The sequence below is a fragment of the Haliotis rubra genome, unplaced genomic scaffold, assembly GCF_003918875.1.
Source record: "Haliotis rubra isolate DU_JTF1 unplaced genomic scaffold, ASM391887v1 Scf378, whole genome shotgun sequence".
Lineage (NCBI taxonomy): Eukaryota > Metazoa > Mollusca > Gastropoda > Lepetellida > Haliotidae > Haliotis > Haliotis rubra.
In genome coordinates, this window is record NW_025767055.1 from 910,558 (window position 1) to 937,519 (window position 26,962).

Here is a 26,962-nt window from a genome sequence, read left to right on the forward strand (position 1 = left end):
TTTTGAAGAGCTGCAGCTTTTTGTTGGAGTGTTTGCGTAAAAAGATGACTTTTTATGTGGGTGTATTTGATTGCAAATGTGCTCTGTTCAAACAGCTCATGTATGTGGTTATCTCAGTAAAAACCTCGAGTGTTATGAGAATAGTTCTGTGCTAACATCACTTTAACTTTCAAAATCTTTTCTGAAATAATTACACTACACTAGAATCATAGTTTGGAGGGATTAGAAAACATTCTTTGTTCAAAAGATAAATATGCCTCTATGAGGTAGTTTGCTAAAACCTTGCTGTTTGTAGGCTGAACTTGGACAAAAGTACATGTCAGAAATATTCCCTGCTTCTGACTGACTGTACATGTACATACATAAATAAATCTGGGCATGTTTTAATTCTGTTGAGTAGTGTGCTAGCAAGCACACAGAAACCTTGCATTTGTTGGTGTTTCTTGTCATGCTGTTGAAAAGCAAAGTTTCACAACACAGCGTTTCACTTGTGTTTGTTAAATTGGGGTTTTGAGGACAACATTATTTAAGGGTTCCGATTAAGTGGATTCATGCCCATCCATGTTACATATTGATTTAAAACTTTAAATTTGTCATTGTTAAGACATGATCATAAGTTATTAGTTTTTAGAAACTGACACTTGCGAAACCATTGAACTAAGTAACTAATAAATTCCGTAAGTAACTAGTAATTTTAAAATTATAAGGATAAAATTGAAAAACATTTTGTGTACTGGTGCACTTTTATGTGTGTTGTGTAACTCCCTGCTTTTCGTAATTGTTAGGTTTGTTTTTACATTTTCAAGCAGAATATATTCTTAATTCGAAACCCTTCTCAAGATAAGTCCCACTCTGTTCTAACCTGAGTGTTCTGGGAGTTTTGAGTTTCCTCCTAATGACCAAGGGGCGGTGGGGTTGCCTAGTGGTTAAAGCGTTGGCTCGTCACGCCGAAAACCTGGGTTCAATTCCCCACATGGGTACAGTGTGTGAAGCCCTTTTCTGGTGTCCCCGCCGTGATGTTGCTGGAATATTGCTAAAAGCGGCGTAAAACCATACTCAGTCAGTCAGTCAGTCCTAATGACCAAGTCTTGATCTGACGGAGTGGACCTTGCAGGAGAATACTGTCTACACTAATGCTCCCCGCCACATACCAAGGTCTACCTACCCCCTCGTCAAGCCTGACTCCGCACATCTCAACACAACTATGCTGACAAAAAACACTTTAATTGTGTTTTAAGTAGGTCAGCAGCATGCCCATATCAGACTCTCCCCTCCTAATGAAATTAGAGACACATTCTTAAGTCTTAGTTATTGTGTCTTTTGTCTGTGGGATAACCTCACAATGATCTCGCATTCTTGTATACGGTAAACCTTCTACATGGGCACCTGTTTGTTTGGCTTGTGATACTGTAAGTTGCTTGTTTCCACTGGGAGACATTGCCGCCTCCATCGTCTTGGAGGGGGTTGAGGAAATATATCATTCAGCCATTATTTCTGTTTAGGGAGGACCATTGATGGGTTGTAGGAGCAGATTTGCATGTCTTATGTTCAGATCTAGTTACAGAGCGGTAGGTCTGAGAGAAATACGACTTGTTACAAAATAGAAACATATTAACACTTTTTCCAATTTTAGCTTAGTGATATTAGCTTTTCATGATTTGATCAACTTTGGATCTGACATTCTAGTTCACCTTAGAATAACTGAATCAAGAAATAGTGTACATATACATATTGCAACAACAACATAGATAATGTTTTACAAATTTTTATTATTACAAAAGCATTTCCTAGATGTTCTGACCAACCTTTAAGCCACAACAGTGTAAAATAGCAGTAGTGGTTAAGAAATCAATGTGAGCCAGTGTTTGCCCAAGACATAAACATTTAGGAGTCATCATGAGAGGGAGTCATGGACATGTATTTGGGAGTCAACTTCAGTTTGGAACTTTCATTAATCAGGGGTTCAAGATTATTTTAAAGAGCCACTTGCCACAGGGCAAGTGACTTTAAGAAAGTTACTTGTCCGGACTAATTTTCCACTTGCCCTGATTTTATGACATAATTATGATGATGTAATTATGAAAGAAGAAATCAACATGGTATTTGATGTTAATGTTTACTGGACTATTTATTGAAAAGTGATAAATAGCAAAGAAAGATAACTCTACTTTATTATCATTGCGAAATGTAATAGCTACATTTTGCGCAGACATGAAATTAAATCCAAGTTTATTTGCGGTTTGAAACCATTAGTGGAAATTATCTAGTAGCCCACGGACAAGTAAGATACCATTATTTGATTGCCCGAAATGAAAACTGACTTGTCCCGGGCGTCGGGCGATGGGATTTTTGAACCCCTGTTAATGCATCAAGTGTGATTGTTTAATAACGACAAAAAACAAGGTAAGGTAAGGCAGGTCAGGTATTTTGTCAGCACTGAGCGGTTAACTAAGCTTTCAAACATTTAGTTTTTGAAGTTTAGATTATCTGAACTAGGGGTCCAGTAGCATTGCGTCAACAATGACGCAAGCTTCTAAATTCACTGTGTATTTGAGATAGTTTATGTATCAAATACACAGGTTTTCTTCGTCATGGCAAACTTTGGTGAACCTATTGGATGACTTACATGTGGTTAGACAAGTAATGCATGTGTCCCATGGATCAGGCTAAACCACTGTCAGCCCACAGATCCCCTCCCCCATCAACACTGCAGCAGCAGCAGCAGCAGTGGGAGTAACATCGGTGGTGTAGTGGAAGCAGTGTTAGCTTTCTTCAGCTTGATAAGGCTGATCTGATCCACTTAGGTTTACCCGTGAAGGGCCGGGTTAGAATGTGCCTTCAGTAACCCATGCTTGTCGTAAGAGGCGACTAACGGGATTGGGTAGTCGGGCTCGCTGACTTGGTTGACATATGTCATCGGTTCCCAATTGCGCAGATCGACGCTCATGATGTTGATCACTGGATTGTCTGGTCCAGACTCGATTATTTACAGACCGCTGCCATATAGCTGGAATATTGCTGAGTGCGGCGTAAACTAAACCCACTCAATCACTCCACTTAGGTTTCTATGACTGAACAGTGGAAAATGGGGAAAGTTCTGATAAGGGAAATATGTTTATGAGGGCAAGGTATCAAGTACTTGTGAAGTATGTTAGCTGAGTTTGTGAAGGTTTCTGATGACACTAGAGGGACAGGAGGTCATGTTGTAGAGGACTGCAGTAGTCTGTCTCACAGCCCCTGAACACAGTATTTCCCCTACAGCCTAGCCCTCCCTGCAATGCTAAAGCCCTATATCAAGCAAACCTGGGGCTCCTTTCCAATCTAAATGGGTTTATTTGTTACAATAAAAAATATATATATTCAGAGACTAGTGAGTGAGTGAGTTTAATTTTATGCCACACTTAGCAATAGTCCAGCCATATGGCGGAAGTCTGTAAATAATCGAGTCTGGACTGGACAATCCAGTGATCAACAGCATGAGCATCGATCTGCGCAATTGGGTATTCAGAGACTAAGTGTTGGTCTATGGACAGCAGTTGACGGCTCTGTGTGCAAGATTGAGTGAGTATGGTTTAGCCACTTTTGGCAATATTCCATCAATATCACGGCGGGGGACACCAGGAATGGGCTTGACACATTGTACCCATGTGGGGAATCGAACCTGTCTTCGGCGTTATGAGCAAAGCTTTAACGACTATGCTACCCAACTGCCCCCTGCGTGCAAGAGGTGGGACAGATGATTCCAAGATGGTAACAGGAATATCTCGGTCAGTGATTTGGTGTAGCGTCATACTCAGCAAGGACAACAGCAGTTAGTCTGCTTCATGGTTGGAGGGGCAGAGTCTTTGGCTAAAACTCACTCACTCATTCACCAACACCTTCACTCACCCAGTTGGTGCCAAGTTATTGAGATTTACATGGAATCCAACATGGCATGGTCAAGAGAAGAGATTGACAGGCCATAACCTTAGATTTATGCTGTTATTGTCTTGTTGCTGAGTGATACACTATTTGCCTGTACAAGGGGTATGGGGGCCATCATATCTTTGTGGCTGGAGACTTCCACTCCAAGCTTATCACACAGACAGCACCGGAGAGATCTATGTGCAGCCGGGAATTGCTCCTCCAAATGTGGGCTATACCTGCTTTATGGAAGGCCTGATACGGAGGTAGTAGAATTGAAGCTAGAGAAGATTCCATGATACCGTCACTACTATCTAAAACCTCTCTCACTAATGTCCGACTCCTACCTCAGAGATGCCAACCACTCCTATTTTGGAGGAGTTACTCTGATTTTCAAATACAAAATCCACACTCCGATTTGTCTATAAAAACTCCAATATTTTAGAAAATACAAATATGTTTATAAATTTATAATGTTTGAAAGAATTTTTGTAATTTGTTGATTTGAGTTAGGAAATATCTGGTTAAGTATGCCCAGAGATTGCATATGTCCAGGCTAAATCTAAAGATTTCCATAGGGGAGGTCCCCCAGACCCCTACCATCAAACTCTCTCACACTCACCCCCCAACTCACACCTTCAGGGCTGGGGAATTGCTTTTATCAAGGCATGACTCCACTTTCATTTGATTCAGGGTCCGCATCTCTGCTACCTCAAGAAAAATACATTTTGGATAACGTTTTGCTTGATGTTTTAGACTTCCTCTTAAATGCCTGTTTGATTTCAAATATTTCATGTAGATGCAGATACCCTCTGATACCAGTTGATTCAGTTCTGTTGATGTCAAGGATGTGTTTGTCATGGGTATGCCTGATGAAATAGAAAGTGGGGAACTTAGTGCATACAGACACATAAATGTAGGCAACTGTATTTTGACATCACAAGTCTCTTAGTACGGACCTGTTGGCTGGCGTCAGTCTTCCTGTCAGCTCCTACTTAGACGCTCTTCTTTGCTCATCAAACAATTCATTACCCATTTTGATTACCAGGACACATGATATGAAGCTTTGAACAATAATGATAAGAATATGATCGTGCATGTTGTGTGCCTGACTACCGCCAATTTACGAGGTATCCGTCCCCAGGTTGAGCTGTGGTCACTGTGTACTGTGGTCCGCACATAGTGGATGTGTATCACTGGCAAAGTAAAAGTCACTTTTATGGTTGTGTTTTCATTTGTCAGTCAGCAGTAAAACCCACACAAGCCATACAAAACTTGGTTATGGTACACATCAAAGGAAACAGAGAAACGGAGGTTCAGAAATAGGGGTTTCTTCAGCTTTGACCACCCATGCTCATAGGGAAAACACAATCCTGTATCTTGTACGTATCATCAGTTGGGGGTTGGTTCTTGTCTGAAGGATCTCTGATCACTTGAGAAGGTGGGGTCAATATTGTGACTGGATTATCAGTGATGGGCTGTTTTTTTACCACAAGTTTTGATATACCTGTGACTGACTAGTTCCTCATCAGTGTAGTGTAGAGCTAGTGAAGCATCTGTTGCATAGCAGCAGGGCAGCACTGACTGTAGTGTCGTGGCAGTAGAGTGCCTGTAGCGTCGTGGCAGTGGAGGGCCTGTAGTGTCGTGGCAGTGGAGTGCCTGTAGTGTCATGGCAGTGGAGTGCCGGTAGTGTCTTGGCAGTGGAGTTCCTGTAGCGTTGTGGCAGTGGAGTGCCTGTAGTGTCATGGCAGTGGAGCGCCTGTAGTGTCATGGCAGTGGATTGCCTGTAGTGTCGTGACAGTGGATTGCCTGTAGTGTCATGGTAGTGGAAGGCCTGTAGTGTTGTGGCAGTGGAGTGCCTGTAGTGTCGTGTGTGTGGCAGTGGAGTGCCTGTAGTGTTGAGGCAGGCAGTAGAGTGCCTGTAGTGTCGTGTGAGTGGCAGTGGAAGCCTGTAGTGTGTGGCAGTGGAGTGCTGGTAGTGTCGTGGCAGTGGAGTGCCTGTAGTGTTGAGGCAGTAGAGTGCCTGTAGTGTCATGGCAGTGAAGCCGGGAGTGGTAAGCGTGGCAGTGGAGTGCTGTAGTGGTATGGGCGTGCGTGACAGTGGAGTGCTGGTAGCGTCGTGGCAGTGGAGTGGAGCGTGGAAGCCGTGCAGTGGAGTGCTGGTAGCGTCGTGGCAGTGGAGCGCTGGTAGCGTCGTGGCAGTGGAGTGTCTGTAGTATGTGGCAGTGGAGTGCTGGTAGTGTCATGTCAGTGGAGTGCCTGTAGTGTCATGGCAGTGGAGGGCCTGTAGTGTCGTGGCAGTGTACCAGATTGCCCCATGTCTCCCAACACAGAGAGGTTTATGGCTTCCAACTCGGTGGTTGCTAAGCTCCTTCATGGATAGGGAAATTTACACAGCTATTGTAAATACATCAAGATATAATTTCAGGCATAAAGGGACAAGCAACAGATAGCCGGGTTGACCTGGAGAGATCTGGTAGGCTAGGGGGATCATGAAGGACGGCGTCTGGTCGACCACTGCACAACAGGCACACACAGATGGGAGGGTGGAGCTGAGATAGGCTGAAACATACACACTCATGTCAATTGTAATGAAGTCATTCTTCAGAAGGCAAAATAATTTTGTTGCTATCTGTATTGTTAGTTGAAATGAAAGCCAGTTTAAACTGTTTGGCCATTTCTCTCTTCAGATCGCATTAATCTCATGGCTCTATAATGTACAACAGTGGCCTGAATAAGTGTGTTGGTTTATTCCAGAGTTTGAATATTTCTGATGAATCTGGGACCTAAACATGGCACATTTACAACATACCAAATCGCCTTCAACACCAAATCATCTTGCACCAGTTGATCACCAGGTTAGAGTTCTGCTGTAATGGCACTGGTGAAGGTGCTGGTGTGTGTGGAGCTGGGGGATCACTGGGACTTGAGCAAGGAGAACCAAATGTCCTGCTGCTGCTTTCTCTCCGTAATTACTACTTCCATGTTTTCTGGCACTTTGTTCCTTGGACACTGCACTCCCCCAAAGTCCTCAGGGGAGACAACCCCAGCACTAACACGGGCTGGTTGTCATAATGGGCTTTGATAAACGCTAGGGAGTTGCTACAGTAACACCTGTTTGGGATTGTGTATGAAAGCAGTGCTTTCTGTAGCCGATCGCTCCACAGGGCTCCACAGGGCTCCACAGGGCTCCATACATCTGACAAGGGGCCTGCTTCAGAGAGCACAACTTAGTTCAGTGCTTATTGGTTCAAGGGTCAAGGTAGATATTCTTGTAAAATTGGAAAGTTTATGGCTAAAAACAGAACATGGGTATCTGGTGGGAATAGTCATGTGACTATTAATGTTCTGGCGCCTCACAAGCAGCTTCGGTTATCCGGGGTAATTATATTCAGATTGTACTTTGAGCAGGATATGAAGCCTGGAAAGGTGCACTATAAATATTCTTAGTTAATTAATTTTTAAAATTTTAAAGCCTAATTATCTGTATCTGGAATGAGAACCTTTGTTTCATCTAGGAAAAACACTTTTTGACCATAAGAAAATAATGATTCCTTGGTCAGTTTGGAGGTGGGTGGGTTATGGAACAGACTTAGTGACATTTGTTTAGGTAATGACTGTAACACGTTCAGGAGTGTGTGTGCCAATATGTTGACAATACTAGTGTTGGGAATTGATGATTGATTCATTACCAACAAGCAATCATCAAAACAAATTGGTTGGCATCATTTTTCAGATTTTTCTATTCAGGTTGTTATTGCAGATAAGGCCAGACCAATTTTATTTCTTGTTTTACAGATTTTTGTCCTCAGAAAACCTAAAGGCAGGAGGGAAAAAAATAAAAAATAAGGATCACCAGTCAAAGTAATATTCCTTTTAAATGCTAAAAGTAGTTTACCTTATTTTTGAGAGGGGAAAATTTATTTATATTTTTTTTCTTATTCTTGACAAAATACGACTGTCGGATCCGTAAAACAAGAAATAAAATTGGTCTGGCCTAAGTTTAAAGAAAAAACCTTGTGGTTCTCTGTTTTGTTGTTGTTTTATTTCGAAACTGCAATTGCATTTGCGAAGTTTGTTTTTTTGGTCACTGCGACCAATCTTCGATTATTTCAATTATTGGAACACCACTAGACTATACCATGTGTGATTACATCGACATGACGACATCCTGATTCTTGATGTGATCCTGACAGCTGGGGCCTAGAACGTTGTACAGGCTACGAGTCTCCTCATTAAGTAGTGTAAAGCAAGTGGCGACGTTGTTGTGTACGTGGTGTTGAGGGGGATGGGAAGTTGACCAGCGACACCCCTGCCCCATCTTTCTACACCGTGTTGACTTGGCCACAGCCACCAGTCTCGCGGTAAGCTCTTTGTAAATGATGGCAAAAAATGAGTTTGCTTTTTGAAGGTTACGACTGCTCGCTCAAGCTATGGAGACGAAGTGAAGAGGCGATTTCTTGTAATTTGACAGTACTTGCCAAAACTGACAGTAGGGCTACAGTGACTTCCGTACTAGTTACTGTAGGCAAGAATTATGCGTAATTATACAAGCATCATGGAGATATGCAATATGATTGATTTTCTTTGTGACATAGTGCAGTGAACAGCCTCAATTTTGATGTGACACTTTGTGATAGTTTTGTCATGTGCATGGCCTATTATGGGGAGCTGTCACTCAAAACACAACACACTGAACCAAAGCATGATGAAGGTTAAAAAAAGGAAATTCTTCTAATTTACAAATATTTGAATAAAAATGATTTTTTACAGAATAAATAAGTCAAATTGTGGAAGTCTGATAAATAAATAAATAAATCTGTTTTTCTGCTGTTTTGTCATTGTGTAAAGACTTCAGATAACTTCTATATTCCTACATACATCATGTAGGAATATGGAAGTTATCTGAAGGTGTATATTCTCGGACACTGATGGTGGTAACCCTTACCTAGGAGTGCGATATTCCTTGTGGTTATCAAGGGTTATGTGGCTTATCTCCTGCCAACATGCTTTTTCACACTCAGTATTCAGTCTTAAGTACTTAAAATGGGATGCCAGAATATTATCTTGTGTGTAATGAGAAGCGATGTGTGGTGTAGACTCGTCCTTGCAGTCACAAAGGAGGGAGAAATGGGAAGAAACCCGTGTTGCATCAACAAAGCTTCATTGAGGGGAAGAAGAAGGATGCCTTGTGTGGCTGGGAGCCCAACTTCCAGCTCCCGCTATCATGTCTACCACAAATCTTATCTCCTTAGCTATTTTCTTTTCCATTTCGTATCAAGTCGGATAGAATAAACACTCTCTACAGTGTAGACAACCACCCAAGAAAAATTGCGAACTTTTTCCACCAAATGTTTAGCTTTTATTTCATGGATCAGGCCCCTAATCTGTTCTAAGGTTTGTGGTGCTAACGAGAAATTATTAAGCATAACGAAAAATAACGGGACCTTAATCAAATTCTTGAAATGCCGATGAGTGACGGGCCGGAATTGCCTGTGTATAAGGTGTGGTAATGTGCTGGTATGGCCCGATGGAGCCGCGGAGTGATAGGGCCATCTATCTGTATGTATGTACAGTCTGTTATACACTGGGGCTTGTTTTAGAAAGTTCATAACGGGTTGGCCAATTAATGTTTATTGCAGCATGGCCTGTAGGATCACCATGAGTTCTGAAGACCCAAGTCAATCAGTGTCTTTTGTAAAGATTGCGTGATGGGAAAGTGAACCTTCGTAACTTAAATGGACATTTATAGCGTACTGTTGCTGCAGTTTTAATGAGATTGCTTAGATCTGAAGATTTAACCCTCCCGAGAGGAAATATTTCAAATTACCTATCATCAGAGACTTTCAGCTTCGTGTGATTACATTGCTTGTCTTTTTAAGCTCAAAACTTGGGCATCACGAACATTTAGTATTGATCTGCAACCGGACCTCAACTGTGTGCCAGGCATTTTTGAATGTGACGTTTGTATTAAGTTTAAGCAACTTGTAGGACACACTAAAGAAAGCGTTGCCGGCAGGTAGGGTCGCTTCCTGGCTAGGGAATGCTGGTGTATTTAATGATTACAGAGCATGGGTCTCGGTGCTGTAGCTCCACTGCCAGATCGATGATAAAATGTGAATGAATTACATGTAAGGATCTTCAAATTGATTCACTCGGCCTTTCATGCAGCTCATTGGCAAGAGGTGGCCAAGCGTGCCACCATTGTTCACCTGCTTACCCTCTCATAGAATGGACTCTTCTTTTTTCTTCATATTAACACAATACAAGCAAAAATATTAGGAGAGGCTATTGTTTTTGTAGGGTTGTTGAGCTGCTGATTGTATTCATTCACAGAATGGAAACAGCAGCAAGTAGTGGTTGTTTCTATGAGTGGGACTATGAGTGGAAGCTGGCCAGCCCTTGTCGGCAGTACGGGTACATTATATTGTGTGTCCGCTGTGGTAGGTGAGGACACCACGTCTCAGTGTTGTGTTGGCAGCTAGTTACACTGCTTTCATACAACATGAATGAGAGCCTGAGTAAAGTGACAATTTTCACCACCAACCACAGTTTTTTACAGGACAGAACGACAGAAGACCACCTCCTTACTATACATGTGTACTTGGGGAGTAATTTTTGGGTCTCAATTATTTTAAATAATCTCAATACTATCATATTTAGAAGAAGTATTAAACGGAATTCTTGCTGAGTGTGACGTTAAACAACAACCAAACCAATCTGAACTAACTGAAAGGGTTGCCATTGCGGCAAATATTGTGTACTGTATGCATAAAATGGAAAGAAGGTACAAATTATTTTTATTGTATGGGCTGAAGAAAAGTAATTCTGGGAGTACCAGCAGCATGTAGTTAAATGAACTGCTGACATCGGAGTTTATCCAGTCCATAAGTTTTGTTGCCATCCAGCAATGTGCTAAACCTTCCGCAGGGGTTCAAAAATCCCATCGCCCAACGCCCGGGACAAGTCAGTTTTCATTTCGGGCAATCAAATAATGGTATCTTACTTGTCCGTGGGCTACTAGATAATTTCCACTTATGGTTTCAAACTGCAAATAAACTTGGATTTAATTTCATATCTGCTCAAAATGTAGCTATTAAATTTCGCAATGATAATAAAGTAGAGTTATCTTTCTTTGCTATTTATCACTTTTCAAAAAAATAGTCCAGTAAACATTAACATCAAATACCATGTTGATTTCTTCTTTCATAATTACATCATCATAATTATGTCATAAAATCAGGGCAAGTGGAAAATTAGTCAGGACAAGTTACTTTCTTAAAGTCACTTGCCCTGTGGCAAGTGGCTTTTTAAAAAATATTTGAACCCCTGTTCCGTTGTATAACTCTCCACAAATACTTAATTGAGGGGCTGATGCTGGTACTGCACCGTCTTCTGTAGAGTCACACTCACAGGTAATGTGGTGACATGAACAAAGGGGGCTGTTCCTTTAAGTAATGAAAACTTGTTTGGCTCAGAGATTTTGTGCAGTTGCCTTCTAAGGGAGTCCATCAAGGGATTCGCCGCCATATAGCTGAGTGCGGCACAAAACTTAACTCGCTTACTAACTCATCCATCAAGGGATTATGTACCCACTGTATACAGATACATCATAGCATAGTTTTCACATCAGCGCTCTGTGAAGTACATGTGTAGGGAGATATGAGATATACTGTACAGGTAGAGCTGTGATATAGCTGTGACATAATGGCTGGTTACAACCCAGTACCCACTGAGCTAAACCCATGTTGGAGCAGGGAGGGCTACTTGACCATAGCTTCTCTCAGGTGTAGCCCGTGAGATCGGTTACCCTCGTCAAGTTGCACCTATCTTCACACAGGCTTTGCCTTTGTGGTTGACATGACAGCACAGATCATCACCAGATATTATTCATTGAAGTCCCCCAACATGTAGTCCATGGGCATGCTGCCTATACCTTATTATAAGGCTTGTGGGCTACCTGGCCCAGCCACATGGGAACACATGCTTCGTTATAAGGCTAGTGTGCAAGCTGGAACTGTCACATAGGAACAGATGCCTCTTTATAAAGCTATTGTGTTAGAGTCCCTGACACTACCCTCAGTCTAATGCTTGTGTGTTGCAAATGCTGGTGTGTTTCCTTGTTTCAATGCTAATGTGTTTCAGTGCTTCAATGCAGGTGTGTTTCATTGCTTTAATGCTTGTGTGTTTCATTGCTTTAATGCTGGTGTGTTTCAGTGCTTCAATGCTGGTGTGTTCCAATGCTACTGTTTCAATGCTTCAATGCTAGTGTTTCATTGCTTCAATGACAGTGTGCTTCAATGCTAATGTGTTTCAATGCTTCAATGCTAGTGTTTCAATGGCAGTGTGCTTCAATGCTGGTGTGCTTCAATGCTTCAATGCTAGTGTGTTTCAATACCAGTGTGTGTGAGCCTTTGTTTTCCTTGAAGGAAATGTTTTGCTGATCAGATGTTGCGAATGTTGTCAGGACAACAAGTAGGTCCAGATGCCATCTGTCTGAACAGCAGTCAACGTGCTGCTTCCATTAATGGCCTCTTTCATTAGCACTGTCCACCTCAGTCATCGTTCTGCATGTAGTACACTATGTGATATGCCTCCCAAAATATACTGGAACTTGCTCTAGTGAGTGTTTGAATATACGCAACACTGTTTAGTGTCATTTTGGCAATTACAGTTAGGAGATCAACCTTAAATCCTCTTCCACAGAAATTGGCAAACAGTTGCGGCCATTTTGAGTCAAAGTCGAACTTGGGCTTTTCTTTTGTCCAATCACAAGAGAGTGGAGGAAAAGGCGAGTGTTTGCGCTACTTGGGATGTATTTGAGGAGGATTTCAAGGCGGATGCAGTGGGTCCAACTGGAGGGAAGGGGCCTGCGGAAGTGGAGGTGTAGACGTGATATTACCCCGAGATGAAACACACTAGCCCCTAGCACAGCTAGCCGCTTTGAAAAATGGCCCATGTGACTTTGAAAAACGTTACCCTCTATTTGTTCATCGAACTGGTCATAATATTTGAACAGTTTGCCGAGAAAGAATGTTTTCCAAAATGTCAAAGACAAATTTAGCTCTGTAATGGAGCAAGTTAAAAGACATTTTAGCCTGGGTCTTAGCTTTGAAATATTGAAGGCTTGGCAAAGTTATTGAAATGCTGTTCGTGGGGTTGTGTCAGCATGTGTATGTAGCATAGATCTCTTAACAGGGCTGTAACAGGGTGGGGGTTGTATAACATAGGTCTCTTAACAGGGCTGTAGCAGGGCAGGGGTTGTATAACATAGGTCTCTTAACAGGGCTGTAGCAGGGTATGGGTTGTATAACATAGGTCTCTTAACAGGGGGCTGTATAACATAGGTCAGGGCTGCAGCAGGGTGGGTTGTATAACTTAGGTCCTTAACAGGGCTGCAGCAGGGTAGGGGTTGTATAACATAGGTCCTTAACAGGGCTGCAGCAGGGTAGGGGTTGTATAACATAGGTCCTTAACAGGGCTGCAGCAGGGTAGGGGTTGTATAACATAGGTCCTTAACAGGGCTGCAGCAGGGTAGGGGTTGTATAACATAGGTCCTTAACAGGGCTGCAGCAGGGTAGGGGTTGTATAACATAGGTCCTTAACAGGGCTGCAGCAGGGTGGGGGTTGTATGGCAGAGGTCCTTAACAGGGCTGCAGCAGGGTAGGGGTTGTATGGCAGAGGTCCCTTTAACCGATCTGTACAATGATGGAGAGGGTTGTATTGTGATGGGGGATGGGAACAGACAGGTGCCCTGCTGCTGCTGCTGTTGTATTATTGCTTGGAGCAGTAGTAGCATCAGTAATTAAGGGATACTACACAATTTTCATTTACTATTTCTTATTTATTCTGATTCACTTGAGAACAATTTGATCACAGCTAAGCTACTATGTGAGAATATTGTGCTGGAGGCTAGCTGGCGGGATACTTTAAGTACCGTTGTGTACGCCAGTGGAAGTAGGGTTGATGGAGTGGTTGTCGTGACCACCGACCCTGATGGCTGGAGTATGACCGGCAATCATGTACAGTTTACTTATTACATTACTGTGACAGGGACGTGAAGAGCTGCCACACCTCCTGTCTGCCAGCGTGGCTCCCACTATCACAGCAAGCAATACTTTTGTTGTTTTTTCCTACAAGAGGCAGAACATTGTCTTCCATGATTACAAGTTAGGGAGAGGTAATTGTGGTCTCTTGCTGTACTGATTACATGTAGGCAAAAACTTCCAACCAAGTAATCTCAGATTTGCTCTGAACTGGGAGAAGTGTGTCTTTTCTGTGGATGATACTAGCAGCGTTCTTTGGTTTTAACATGTCGGTATCAGTTCGAAAATAAGTGATTAATGTGAACAATTAGGTTTGACTGCTAGTTCAGTAGACAAGTGGACTCGTCAGGGATTTCACCAACAGCCAGCAAACCTGCAGTTGTGCAAGTTTGTGTGAAATTACCATCCCCTGTGAGTTTACCACGTTATGATATAGAGCACTGTCATTGTAACGTCTTCACCAAGCAGGAAAAAATACTAAAATTTTGCATCACAGATTGAATTATGAAAAATCAAAGTGAAACATTGATTGATTATTTGGGATTTGAAAAGAAATATCTTTCAAAACACATGTTTATAGCATGTAAATTGCATTACACACGAGAGATCACATTGCGGTGAAATATGATGAGGAATTTGAACAATTCAATTTAATGGTTTCTCTTGTGACCTTTTGTTCGGCTTCTAGCAAGAACGAACTGTATTGGGCTATTACTGCGAGGTCAACTGACTGTTGACTTGAAAGGTCATGGTGGTGATTTTTTTGCTCCACTTATTCATAACACAAGCCAGATTCTGTCATTTTCACAATATGACAATGTTGTATGAAATTGAGAGTGATTCTACTCTTGTCATTTCCTTCTCAATCTTAAAGGGGCCATCGGTTAGTGGTTGAATAATTCACAAATTAGGAAGACAAATAGGTTTGATTCATCAAATGGGTAAAATGTGTCAAGCTGTTGGTATGCTATTGAATGCTGGATGCCAGTTTAAAGGTGCTTCATGGTAAATATGTTTCATAAAATACTTGAAATGAACATGTGACAAATTTAAGTGTTCAATAACCCTAACCCAGATGCTGTTATAATTGCTGTATTTATAAGTATTTGCAAAAGAAATGGCCAACACCTGTATGAGGCCATACTAGAGATGTGTATAATAACCACTAGGCTGTTTCTAGTCAGTCACACAGTCCCTGAACCACATTATTTCCTCTACAGCCTAGCTTTCCTAGTCAGTCACACAGTCCCTGAACCACATTATTTCCCCTACAGCCTAGCCCTCCTAGTCAGTCACACAGTCCCTGAACCACATTATTTCCTCTCCCCTACAGCCTAGCCCTCCTAGTCAGTCACACAGTCCCTGAACCACATTATTTCCCCTACAGCCTAGCCCTCCTAGTCAGTCACACAGTCCCTGAACCACATTATTTCCCCTACAGCCTAGCCCTCCTAGTCAGTCACACAGTCCCTGAACCACATTATTTCCCCTACAGCCTTGCCCTCCCTGCAATGCTAAAGCCCTGAATGAAGCAAGTCTAGATTTCCCAGGTTCTGAATCTCCTAACTCACTGGGGCACCTTTTCAATTTAAATAAGATAAGATAAGATAAGATAATTCTTTATTGTCCCAAGGGAAATTTGTTTTGCATCATACGTTCTCCAGTTTTTCATTCATAAAGCAGCCATACATAACATTGCAATTGGTAATCATGAAATAATCAGGATATAAATACATCAATTTAGTACACAAACAGATATTGAATAGAATTTGGACAATTAAAAGACAAGTCATTCACAGAATTTGTTGTTAATGCATCTAATACTAGCTGGAACAAATGAGTGGCGAACCCTGTTTGTTCTAAAAGTGGGCCAGATTCTTTCTTTGTTTATTTGTTACTCTCAACATTATATACATTCAGGGACTAAACGTTAGTTGAGGCTGTTTCGTCAGTTGTAGTGATGTGTGTCATGTAGGCCCCTATGCACTCATAGTGCAGTCATCCTAATGTAACAGTGTGGGTTTTATATCTTTCGACCATTAACACGCATAAAGCTGCTGTGGAGTCTAACTTTCTGTGTGGAATGGCAGTTACTAGATCATTGCCCTCACTTTCAGTATCAATGGGTAGTTAGTTATTACTGCAGAGTGCATCCTTTTGATGGTGCAGGGAGCTTACAATACAATATACTGGGTATGTGTAAATCGTTATACCACACACAGTGCTGTGTTGAGCTCCGTACTGAAGTGTTGAAGGAACCAGCGCCTGACAGTGTGTGGAGCTTGCAGATGGCGTAACCTGTTGATATGTTTTGTTCCATCTCCGACGCTGTGTACTTAGTGCGGGATCAATCCTATAGATGTATCTTTCTGCTCTTGACTTGGACATTGACAATTTCTCCTTCAAAATATACTACCTTCCTGCTGCCTTTCTGCCTATGTTTACAGTGAGACTCCCCTACATTGCTTATTGTTGTTCAAGCGACAACGAGTCGAAAAGACCTTTGTTGCCGGCGCAGTCTCCTTTCATGTGAGTGTGAAAGCAAAGACTCTCACCTAAATAGCTTGAGAGAGTCCGCTCTATGCATAAGGCGCCAATGTCACCCTCTTTTTTCTCTCTTAACATTGTTGTCGCTTGTAGTATAGAGTGAGCTAACCTTCCAAGGTTAAAAGTTGGCCTCCATTTGGTTGGGACAGGTCTGGCTTACTTGTCAGATAGTTATTAACAGGGTCCTTTACATATAGAAGCATATGAATTGACTGCAAGGTTGTCGCGGGTCATAAACCAATGTCCCTGTTGACAAAATGATGATAGAGAATATTTAAACTGTATTGCACACCTATCTCGAACCATAGACTGTTGAATGTACTCTCGCTGTACAAACTGTACTTTATCATTGCCCTAGACGGAACAGGGTGCTGTTGTACAAAGTCATCTTAGAGCTAAGGTGACTGTAACTACCATACCTTAACATAGACTTAAGGGAGTCTTAGTGCTAAGGTTGTTTTGTACAACGGCACCCAGGAGTAGTTTGCTTTAAAATACACACAGTACTATATGATGAGTAAACAGACCTTCTCAATGTGTATAGATCAATTTGGAACCAATTTTCCACTTATGTTTTGTGCACGATTTTATTTGTCTGTGAGGAAATGAATTTAGAGTGCTATGGTCAGGTTGATATGGTTATACACCAGGAAGTTGATATGCTCCAGAGTGGAGAATAATTTCTGGTTAATATCTCGTTTATCTGATGACAAAACTTTGAATTACCTTGAGGTACAGTGGTGTAAGCAATTCTCAGTCATCACATGATACATTAATGTATCGTGGAAGGTCTGTGAGGTTCAGGACCTGCTGCACAATCTTAGTCTTTATTAAAGAATGGGAGTTAAGATCCTGAGGGCTGGGATTTCTTCATAGAAAGACAGATAGAACAAGTATATATGGATGACAACTTCTTTTATTCTAGAGCACAACGTTTCGATACAGGTTCTTGTATTGTTTTAAGGGAGAATGGTACAGGGAGAGAACAGGTGATATATAAACGATACAAGAACCTGTGTCGAAACGTCATGCTCTAGAATAAAAGAAGTTGTCATCCATATATACTTGTTCTATCTGTCTTCCAACTTCTAAAATGCCACTCAAAGAAATTCATAGAAAGACACTCAAGATTGGGTCATCACATTGACATGGTGTATAAAGCTTGTAAGGCCAGTATTGGGTCATCACACTGACATGGTATATAAAGCTTGTAAGGCCAGTATTGGGTCATCACATTGACATGGTATATAAAGCCTGTAAGGCCAGTATTGGGTCATCACATTGACATGGTATATAAAGCCTGTAAGGCCAGTATTGGGTCATCACATTGACATGGTGTATAAACGTGCCAGTACATAGCAAGCTTGTAAGGCCAGTATTGGATCATCATCACATTGACATGGTGTATAAAGCTTGTAAGGCATATCGTGAGATTGCCTATAGATGACAAGGAGAGGTGGGTGGGGGGTGTGTGTAATTATGTTGACTAATGCTAGGACTGCAGTCATCTAGCAATCACAGGGTCTAGACAGGGACTCAGTGAGTCTCCAGGTCAGCTTCAGGTTCTCCACATAGGCAGTTTTATAATATGTTTCTACAGCCGACCCCCTTGTTCAAACCCCATCATGGCTGTCCTTTGTTTAGATGTTGTGGAGCCTGTCTAAGGAGTGTCTCTGTCGGAGACTTAATTTGCTTGCCTGCCCACGAGGGCGATATCAGATGAACTGGACGGTGGGTCATAGTGGCGGAGGGAATATGACTGGGGATTCTGTATCCTTTGCTGGAGAATGTTCAGGAGATTCTGTCAGAATGTGGTTCATTTGGTATTAGATGATGTGAGCTGACAATCATGGCTGAAGATTTATCAGGGGTTAACAGTGGGAAACAGGTAGCTAATTAACGGTACTTTAGGTGTGACTTTGACTGGTCACTGATGACAATACATCATGTATTTGACAACACAGGGCCCACAGTCCTGTGTCATAATGGGTCCACAGTAATGGTATAGCTTAAGGCTGTAATGATTCACTCGCATATTTGGTGAATCGAACTGTAGCCCTTCATGAATTCAGTTCGTTATTCATGGTCACCAGAACTGAATATTAACGAATATTTCGCGATTTTTTTTAAGGGAACATGTTTTACTTGAACCCTTGTGTACTTTTGGAAAGTGAAATATGCAACAATTGAATATGTACTAGCCTTGCAGTAGCGCAAGTCATGTTAGTTTGCCAAGGCCGCACATGGTACTGTCATCTATAACTATTACATACCAAATTTGAGTGTCACGAGATCACTGGTTATTGCTGTGACAAATCAAAACTGTCAACATGGGCATTCCATATTGTGCATCAATCACTTAACTACAATATTGTATTCGTGAATAATTATTCGTATTCATTACCCAACATTCATGATACGTATCTTATTCGCCACATAATGTATTCGTTGCAGCCCTAGTATAGCTTCACAGTCCTGTTTCACAACTGGTTCACACTGACGACACATGGCCTCACAGTCCTGTTTCACAATTGGTTCACACTGTGTCACACTGGCGACACTGTGTCCTGTTATAGCTGGTTCACACTGGCGACACATGGCCTCACAGTCCTGTGTCATAACTGGTTCACACTGACCGACACATGGCCTCACAGTCCTGTGTACGACTGGATTCGACACTGAACATGGCCTCACACACAACTGGTTCACACGACACATGGCCTCACAGTCCTGTTTCATAACTGGTTCACACTGACGACACATGGCCTCACAGTCCTGTGTCACAACTGGTTCACACTGACGACACATGGTTCACAGTCCTGTTTCACAACTGGTTTCACATGGCCTGTTACAACTGGTTGAACACTGACGACACATGGCCTCACAGTCCTGTTTCACAACTGGTTCACACTGACGACACATGGCCTCACAGTCCTGTTACAACTGGTTCACACTGACGACACATGGCCTCACAGTCCTGTTCACAACTGGTTCACACTGACGACACATGGCCTCACAGTCCTGTTACAACTGGTTCACACTGGTTCACACACAGCGACACAACTGGTTCGCACTGGCGACGACACATGGCTGCACAGTCCTGTTACAACTGGTTCACACTGACGACACATGGCCTCACAGTCCTGTTACAACTGGTTCACACTGACGACACATGGCCTCACAGTCCTGTTATAACTGGTTCACACTGACGACACATGGCCTCACAGTCCTGTTATAACTGGTTCACACTGACGACACATGGTCGCACAGTCCTGCATGGCCGCACAGTCACAACTGGTTTACACTGACGACACATGGCCTCACAGTCCTGTTAAAACTGGTTCACACTGACGACACATGTCTGTGTCGTAACTAGATGATGCCTGTGTTTGTAGCCCGCCATATAGACCTGCTGGAGACAGTGTTCTGTGTACAGTGTGAATCCACAATATGTGCATTGCCGGTCCTCGTTATTATACACGTCATTAACTGCACAATGGCTTTCACCTTTACAATATGGCGCTACAGCGGCATATATTTTATTTCTTATCAATGTACGGATACGGTCGGCCTAGACACAAATCCTAGCCCTCTAACAAACCTACCGATTATCTGGAAATAATTCATTGTTTGCTTGAAAAAGTTACGTGTTTAATAACACAGTCATGTTTGAACTGTAGTCACGGTTGTTAGCATGAAAGAAATTATTGAAGGTATACACTCGGCACAGATATGATTTGTGTGATGCTCTGGTCGATGCTCCAGACGGAATGTTACTATCAACGCGAAACAACAACAAACATGTGGGCAAACGGGCATGGAGGAGTTGAAGAATCATTCAGATATGCCCCTGTTCAAATAAACAATTAAACGTTGACCATGCTAGAAATGAAGGAAATCACCCACTCTCTAATGAGCGAGTCAACAATATGAAAGTGAGGTGTGAAAAACAGTGTGGTAATGTTTAAACCTGAGATTTGGGACTACCAAAGAACTCTTCCCAGAAAAAGCCTTGTAAGTTTGTCGTGAGTTTAATTGTGAGTTTTAACATTGGATCGGCAAAAGGTTGAAAATAGCACACATACTGGGGCCCATGCTCTCAGCCTGCTGGGGAATACACAGATCTGTGGCTCCCCGGGCCGATCCACTCCAACCTCCGCGAGGGCGGACAGGTCGCAGGCCTCAACAAGCACACCACCCAAACCACCAATACTCTCTTCAAATTTATACCAAACCTATTATTCGAGATCCAGCAAATCATATATTTATGATATACAAGGAAAATATTTTAAGGAGATATAGACTTTGGTGGTTTGGCTGGCAGCTGTTATGTTGGCCCTCCTGCACATTCCTCAAATAGACCCGGCTTGAGGTATACATTCATCATGAGTTGCTCCTTGCGATGGGCAGGGAGTGATAAGCGTTGTGGCTTTTAGGAGTAGAGCTAGCATTGAGGTTCCCTGTCTCAAATTCACTGATAGCGCTAGACCCTATTGCAGACTGGTGCCTCTCTGTCGCCTAGCTATCACTCTTCTCTTCCCTTATGTCGCCCTCTTATAGCGTGGGTGCTGGGACACGTTCCTCTCCCTCATTATAACACAAGCGGGCTTATTTTCATTAACATGATCTGAACTTTTGTAGTGTGGAAGAATGAGGATTTATTTATACGTGTGTTATTTTAATTGTGTGAAAAATATATTTTTGATAGAGCTGTTACTCGTTGAAGATGCTGCTTGTTTAACTTGAGTGTTCTAACTCTGTGTACCAGAAAATGATTCATACATTGTCTGTTTGTTGGAGAATTTCGGAGCCTGTGTTTTCTGTTCTTCACAAGAATGTGTGATTACTAGGTGTTACGATCTCATCCAGGAAATGTTGTAACTTTCAAGTTTGAAAGCACCTCAGGTTGAACTGGCCTTGATCGATCTATGATAGCTAGATGGGCTGAACAGTTACCATACAACTCACACAATATTACCACAACTCATATTGTTAGCAAACTCATGCAGGAACAAAAGTGTTTATGTAGTTGTTTTACATATTTTTGATTTGGTGAAAAAACTACAAAATTTGATGTGCAGGAAGTTTGTTGAAGTTGACAAGAGTGTGCACAAAACAAGTGAGGGTAGAGATGTTAAATCTGGGGAAGGGAAGATAGAGCGTAGACTCTGTATTCCATACAGTGACGTCACGTCAGTGGATGTGTTGTTGCTGTTGTATGGCCGACTGTCAGTAGTCGGAAATACACTGGCGTGGTAGTCTAACAATCTTCTCATACTTGTTATTACATATTGTTTGTTGTTGTTTCACTATTCACTTTCTAGTTGTTTCACAATTCACTCTCAAGTTGATTCACATTTCACTGTCCGTTTTTTTCACTATTCACTGTCCTGTTGTTTGACAATTCACTCTCTAGTTGATTCACTATTCACGTTCCTGTTATTTCACTGTTAATTTTCCTGTTATTTCACTGTTAATTTTCTTGTTGTTTCACATTATTGACTTACCTAAATTCACACTATTCGCTATCCAGTTGTTTCGGTGTTCACTTTCCTGCCGTAGTCTGGTTTGAGACTAAGAATACCTCTACTGTAATGTTTCATATATTGCTAAAAACAGCATAGAAATTTACCCTCTCCCAGATTGGTTTTCTACCTCACTCACACATTCACTCATTCACCCACCCACTCACTCACTCATTTACTCACTCCACTCACTCACTCACCCACCCACTCACTCACTCACTCACTCACTCACTCACTCCACTCACTCACTCACTCACTCAGCTGTATCCTTATTCCCTTTGTGACTGTATGACTGTTATTTCATCACTCACTTCTCTTCTTCTTCTCCATTTCCACATTCACATGCAGTAGTTCCTAGTCATTATGGCAAATGCTGTTTGATGTAACTAACTGTGAGGCTTTGTGTTTCAGACAGCGTCAATGCCATGAGCGGTCCACACTGGTGCAACATCGCCTACTGGGAGCAGCGGCAGCGCGTCGGCCGACTCTTCACAGTATTCGAACCCAGCATTAGCATCTTTCAAGTTCTGCCACACGGAGACGGCATGTGCCTGGAGATACTACAACAAGACTCCAACTTAGAATCTGTGCGACGGACTCGAGAGAAGATAGGGTTTGGTATTATCCTCAGTCAGGAGGGGGACGGTGTGTGGGTGTATAACCGCTCCCTCTTCCCGATCTTTGTCAACTCCCCAACGCTGGAACTTCCCAATTCACGGATGTTAGTGGTGCGGAAAGTCATGCCAGGATATTCAATCAAAATCTTCGACTATGATGAGGCAGAGACGTTGGAACGAACTCGAGACCCTCTGCAGTACGATGGGCCTTACGACCCAAGCTCAATTCGGATAAGTTTTGCCAAGGGATGGGGCCCGTGCTACTCCCGCCAGTTTGTGACTTCATGCCCATGTTGGGTGGAAATACTTTTAAACATTAACAGGTGATAGTGGCTGGGATTGGGACCGCAAGGTCTTGGAATTGCGTCACAACTCTGGGCATTCAAACCAAAAGTGTCCCCCCTCCCCTTCCACCCAGGGGTTCAGAAGCTACTGCTCGAGGGGAGGCTTGTGATGATTGTGCATGGGATGGTGCTTGTATGGGCCTCGGCTTTCAGTCCTCCCCACCTGGAGGACCTGATACCTCATCTGGTCCTATCGGACCCTCCATGGCTGAGGTCCTCCAAGCTGCGTCCCATAGCATGATACCAAAATGGCGGCCCCACTTGGGGTCTTCGGAAAGAAACGGGTCTAACGTACTGCTTACTGGATTATTGTTAGCATTTCAGTGTGGCTCTGTTCTTAGACAGGGTCAGAAGTGGAAAACTGGGATTTGCCCACGATTTAAGTATTCGGAAAAAACCTGCATAAAATGATGGTGCAGAGGTGGGCGTGGATCGGGCCGATGACGCCAGCCTCATTTCCAAACAAAGTGCCTTCTTTGTCAATGTCAAGGTCACGTACATCTCGCTATGCAGAAAACAAGTCAACTGGCCGTGTTATAAATCGTGAATATTTCCCATCATGCAATAACAGATGCCCAGGCGGAAGCAGGAAAAGAAAATACTAGTTACCTCCCTTGAATACTGAACTACCTACATACATACCTATATGAAATATGTATATATGCAGAAATCAAATTAACTGGGCCTGAAGTGGTCCATAACCTGTGAAATGGTACGTGAATGGAGGGCAAAACAAATGAGCCCAGTTATAAATATTTTATATAAGCATACCATGTGCCTGTGCATACGTGTCTGTACATATGGTCCAAACATTTTTATCATGTAATTTATGACATCAGAAGTGCAATGCATTTGGCACTTTTTGTCCTGTTGAAATACAAAATAGATATGGAATTGTGGGAATGTTGTGCCAAGACCACTGGTGTGCAATTCTTTGTCAACACGAGTTGTGTAATTCAATTATGCCCTCTTCAGCTCTACTACACTTCGTAATGAAGTTTTATGTTTGAGGGTTGCCATGGTAACAGAATGTTTTTGTTGCCATGGGAACGCTACCTGAGACAATGTGCAAGTATTTTTAACTCTCACAAGCAGCCGATTCAAGACTTGGTAAGATTTTAACATCAGGCTTTGTTTTGTTTTGACATTTGTTTTACATCTGTTGTGTTAAGAGTTTTAGATGATACCCATTTGACAGGTCCATTTTCAACCATTTGACAGGTCCATTTTCAAAAGTTGTTACAAGAAAACTGACTTCAAGTCATTGTTGTCATGAAGATGCTTGAAGATTAGAATTTCCCAATGGAGTTTTATTGCTAAATTCTGCAATGTTCCTGACAAATATGTTCCCTGTAGTCTTGACTCGGCTGTTTGTTGATGTTTTAGCAGCATTTTAATATGAATCTACCTCATTAGCCGACGTCGTCATGTTCTGTTACTGCTATGTTATATGTTTGTTACCTCACACACACGGCAAGCCCTGGGGTGGGGCAGTCTGCCTGTCACCCCAGGGCACCAGCATGGGGGGCGCTCTACAAGTTGTGGCTGAAAGTGTCCAAATTTGAAATGATTTGATACAACTGTTTAAATGAATTTGAAATTTTGAAAATTGTTTCTTTATTTTGTACATTGTACAAAGCAACTGTTACGAGTTTGATGTTGTTGGTGCATGGTGTGTGCCTTGTGTAGATGACTGTCTCCCTCTCACAGACGTGTTACACAACACTGGGTCGGCTACCTCCAGGCTCTGGTGGCCAAGGCAATACTGGAACATTTACTATATAGAAGACTAGATTCGATGTAAACTCCTTAACCTGAAGTAATGCTGAAACTAAATGATTAATTAAAAGAGTTTTTCATAATATTACCTGCATATAACAGAAAGGAAATGGTTAAATATTGTTAAGGAAATCCTGGTGTAGAGGAGGACAGAGGTTGGTTGGGCTGGTCACTGTTTTGAGTACCTGGCTGTGTTAACCTCATTGTCAGGATGCATCTCACGATATGGGACAATTAACCCTGTTCAGGGTGTCACTGACACAGAGGCGAGGAGTGCGGGGCTTAGTGGGGGTGACATGACGACAGTGGGACTTGGATATGGGTGACATCACGACAGTGTGACTTGGATACGGGTGACGTGACGACAGTGGGATTTGGATACGGGTGACGAGACAACAGTGTGACTTGGATACGGGTGACATGACGACAGTGGGACTTGGATAAGGGTGACATGAAGACAGTGGGACTTGGATACGGGTGACGTGACAACAGTGGGACTGGGGTGAGGATAAGACAACAGGAAAATCTAGGGGTGACAGGTTCATTTGTAGTTGGGGCAGTGGGGTAGCATAGTGGTTAAAGCGTTCGCTCATCTCGCGGAAGGCCCACGTTCAATTCCCCACATGGATACGATTTGTGAAGCACATTTCTGGTGTCCCCGCCATGGTATTGCTGGAATATTGCTAAAAGTGATGTAAAACCCAAATCACTCACTCACTCAGGTCAGGGACAAGAAGGGGTGTGGAGCAGGTGCTGAGAAGTAGGTTGATCAGTGCAGGTCAAGAATGTATATTAATATATAATATGATGTAGCTATGTCGGTTGTAGGGTATAATGCGCAACAGTAGATCAATCCGAATTTCAGATGAATGTGATGATGAATTTAATCAGTGTATACTGGTGTAAGATGAATGTTTGATGAAGCTGTGTCTAAGGAGGCCACTCATAATGAGATCAGTCTAAAGCAGTTTGAAGTCTAACACAGCAGATTATCAGGCAGGTTGTATCTTCTCTCCAAAATGACAGATTTTCAGAATAATTAAGCAGTGATGGTAACATAGCGAGATGTCGGCCGTGCTTGAGCCAGCCACTTGAGCAAATCTATATCTTCTGTCGGCGTATTGGGACATGCTCAGATGAAACTCGCGACTCACAGTGTCACTGGATAGCAGGGATTGTGAAACGTAAATGCAAATAGGACAATATGAGAAGGTGACTGAGCAGGATTTGATGTCTCCTGCAGTTTACGAGGCTCTTGATCTACCGGGATTAACTCTAGGACCTGCTCCAGGCTGACGTAGGTTCTTGCTGAAGTACACGCAAACATGTTGTTGGTCAATGTAGGTGGATACTGTATACAGCTTGTGTTTTCATTATCTCTCCATAAATATGTACATTTTGAAATCAGATATTTCATAATGAGTTAAACGTGAGAGTTGGTTGGTCATGATTGGAACAAAAGTTTGTATTATTTTATGAGCTGTACGAGCTGTCATATAGTTTTGGCATACTTCCCCCTTGAAAATGTTAGATACTTGTGAGTTCGTTCAACTTTTGATATTTCAAGGGAAATTGTTACGGTGATTTCCAATAAGGGTTGCTTTAGAATAAACAAAAGAGGATTTCAAGAGGTTTTATGATGTCCATTAGAATTGTTACGTGATGGTGGTGTGCAGTACTGATGTCCTCAGAGAAGTGAATACGGTGTGGGTTGGGGTGTTGTATTTTGTAGTGAGTGAGTGAGTTTAGTTTTACGCCACACTCAGCATTATTCCAGCTATATGGCGGCGGTCTGTAAATAATCGAGTCTGAACCAGACAATACGAGAAACTGATTTACCTGGGAATATGACAGTATGGTTTACCTGAGAATATGACAGACTGATTTACCTGGGAATATGACAGAATGGTTTACCTGAGAATATGACAGACTGATTTACCTGGGAATATGACATAGTTGCACCTAAGAAACTGATTTGCCTAGGAATGTGACACTGATTTACCCGAGGATATGACATAGTTGTACCTGATTTACTGACACAGATTTACCTGAGAATGACAGACTGATTTACCCGAGAATATCCGTCACAAAACATCCTGAGAATATGACTAAAGGATTTACGTGTATGCGTAAGGTGATTATACATGATGTGAGATACACACCCCTCCCACCCAGTGCTCCCCCGATGGACTACCTGATCG

At 42.4% G+C, this 26,962-nt stretch overlaps 1 protein-coding gene across 1 annotated transcript in view; it reads left to right on the forward strand.

Annotated features, from left to right (window-relative positions):
• LOC124286178 (mothers against decapentaplegic homolog 6-like) overlaps positions 1–26,386 on the forward strand; it is a 39,065-nt gene extending 12,679 nt beyond the window's left edge. The window contains exon 4 of the mRNA XM_046722527.1: positions 22,433–26,386. Within this exon, the coding sequence (XP_046578483.1) occupies positions 22,433–22,965 (533 nt within the window). The 3' untranslated portion in view covers positions 22,966–26,386. The remainder of the gene's footprint in view (positions 1–22,432) is intronic.
• The last annotated feature ends 576 nt before the right edge of the window (positions 26,387–26,962 follow it).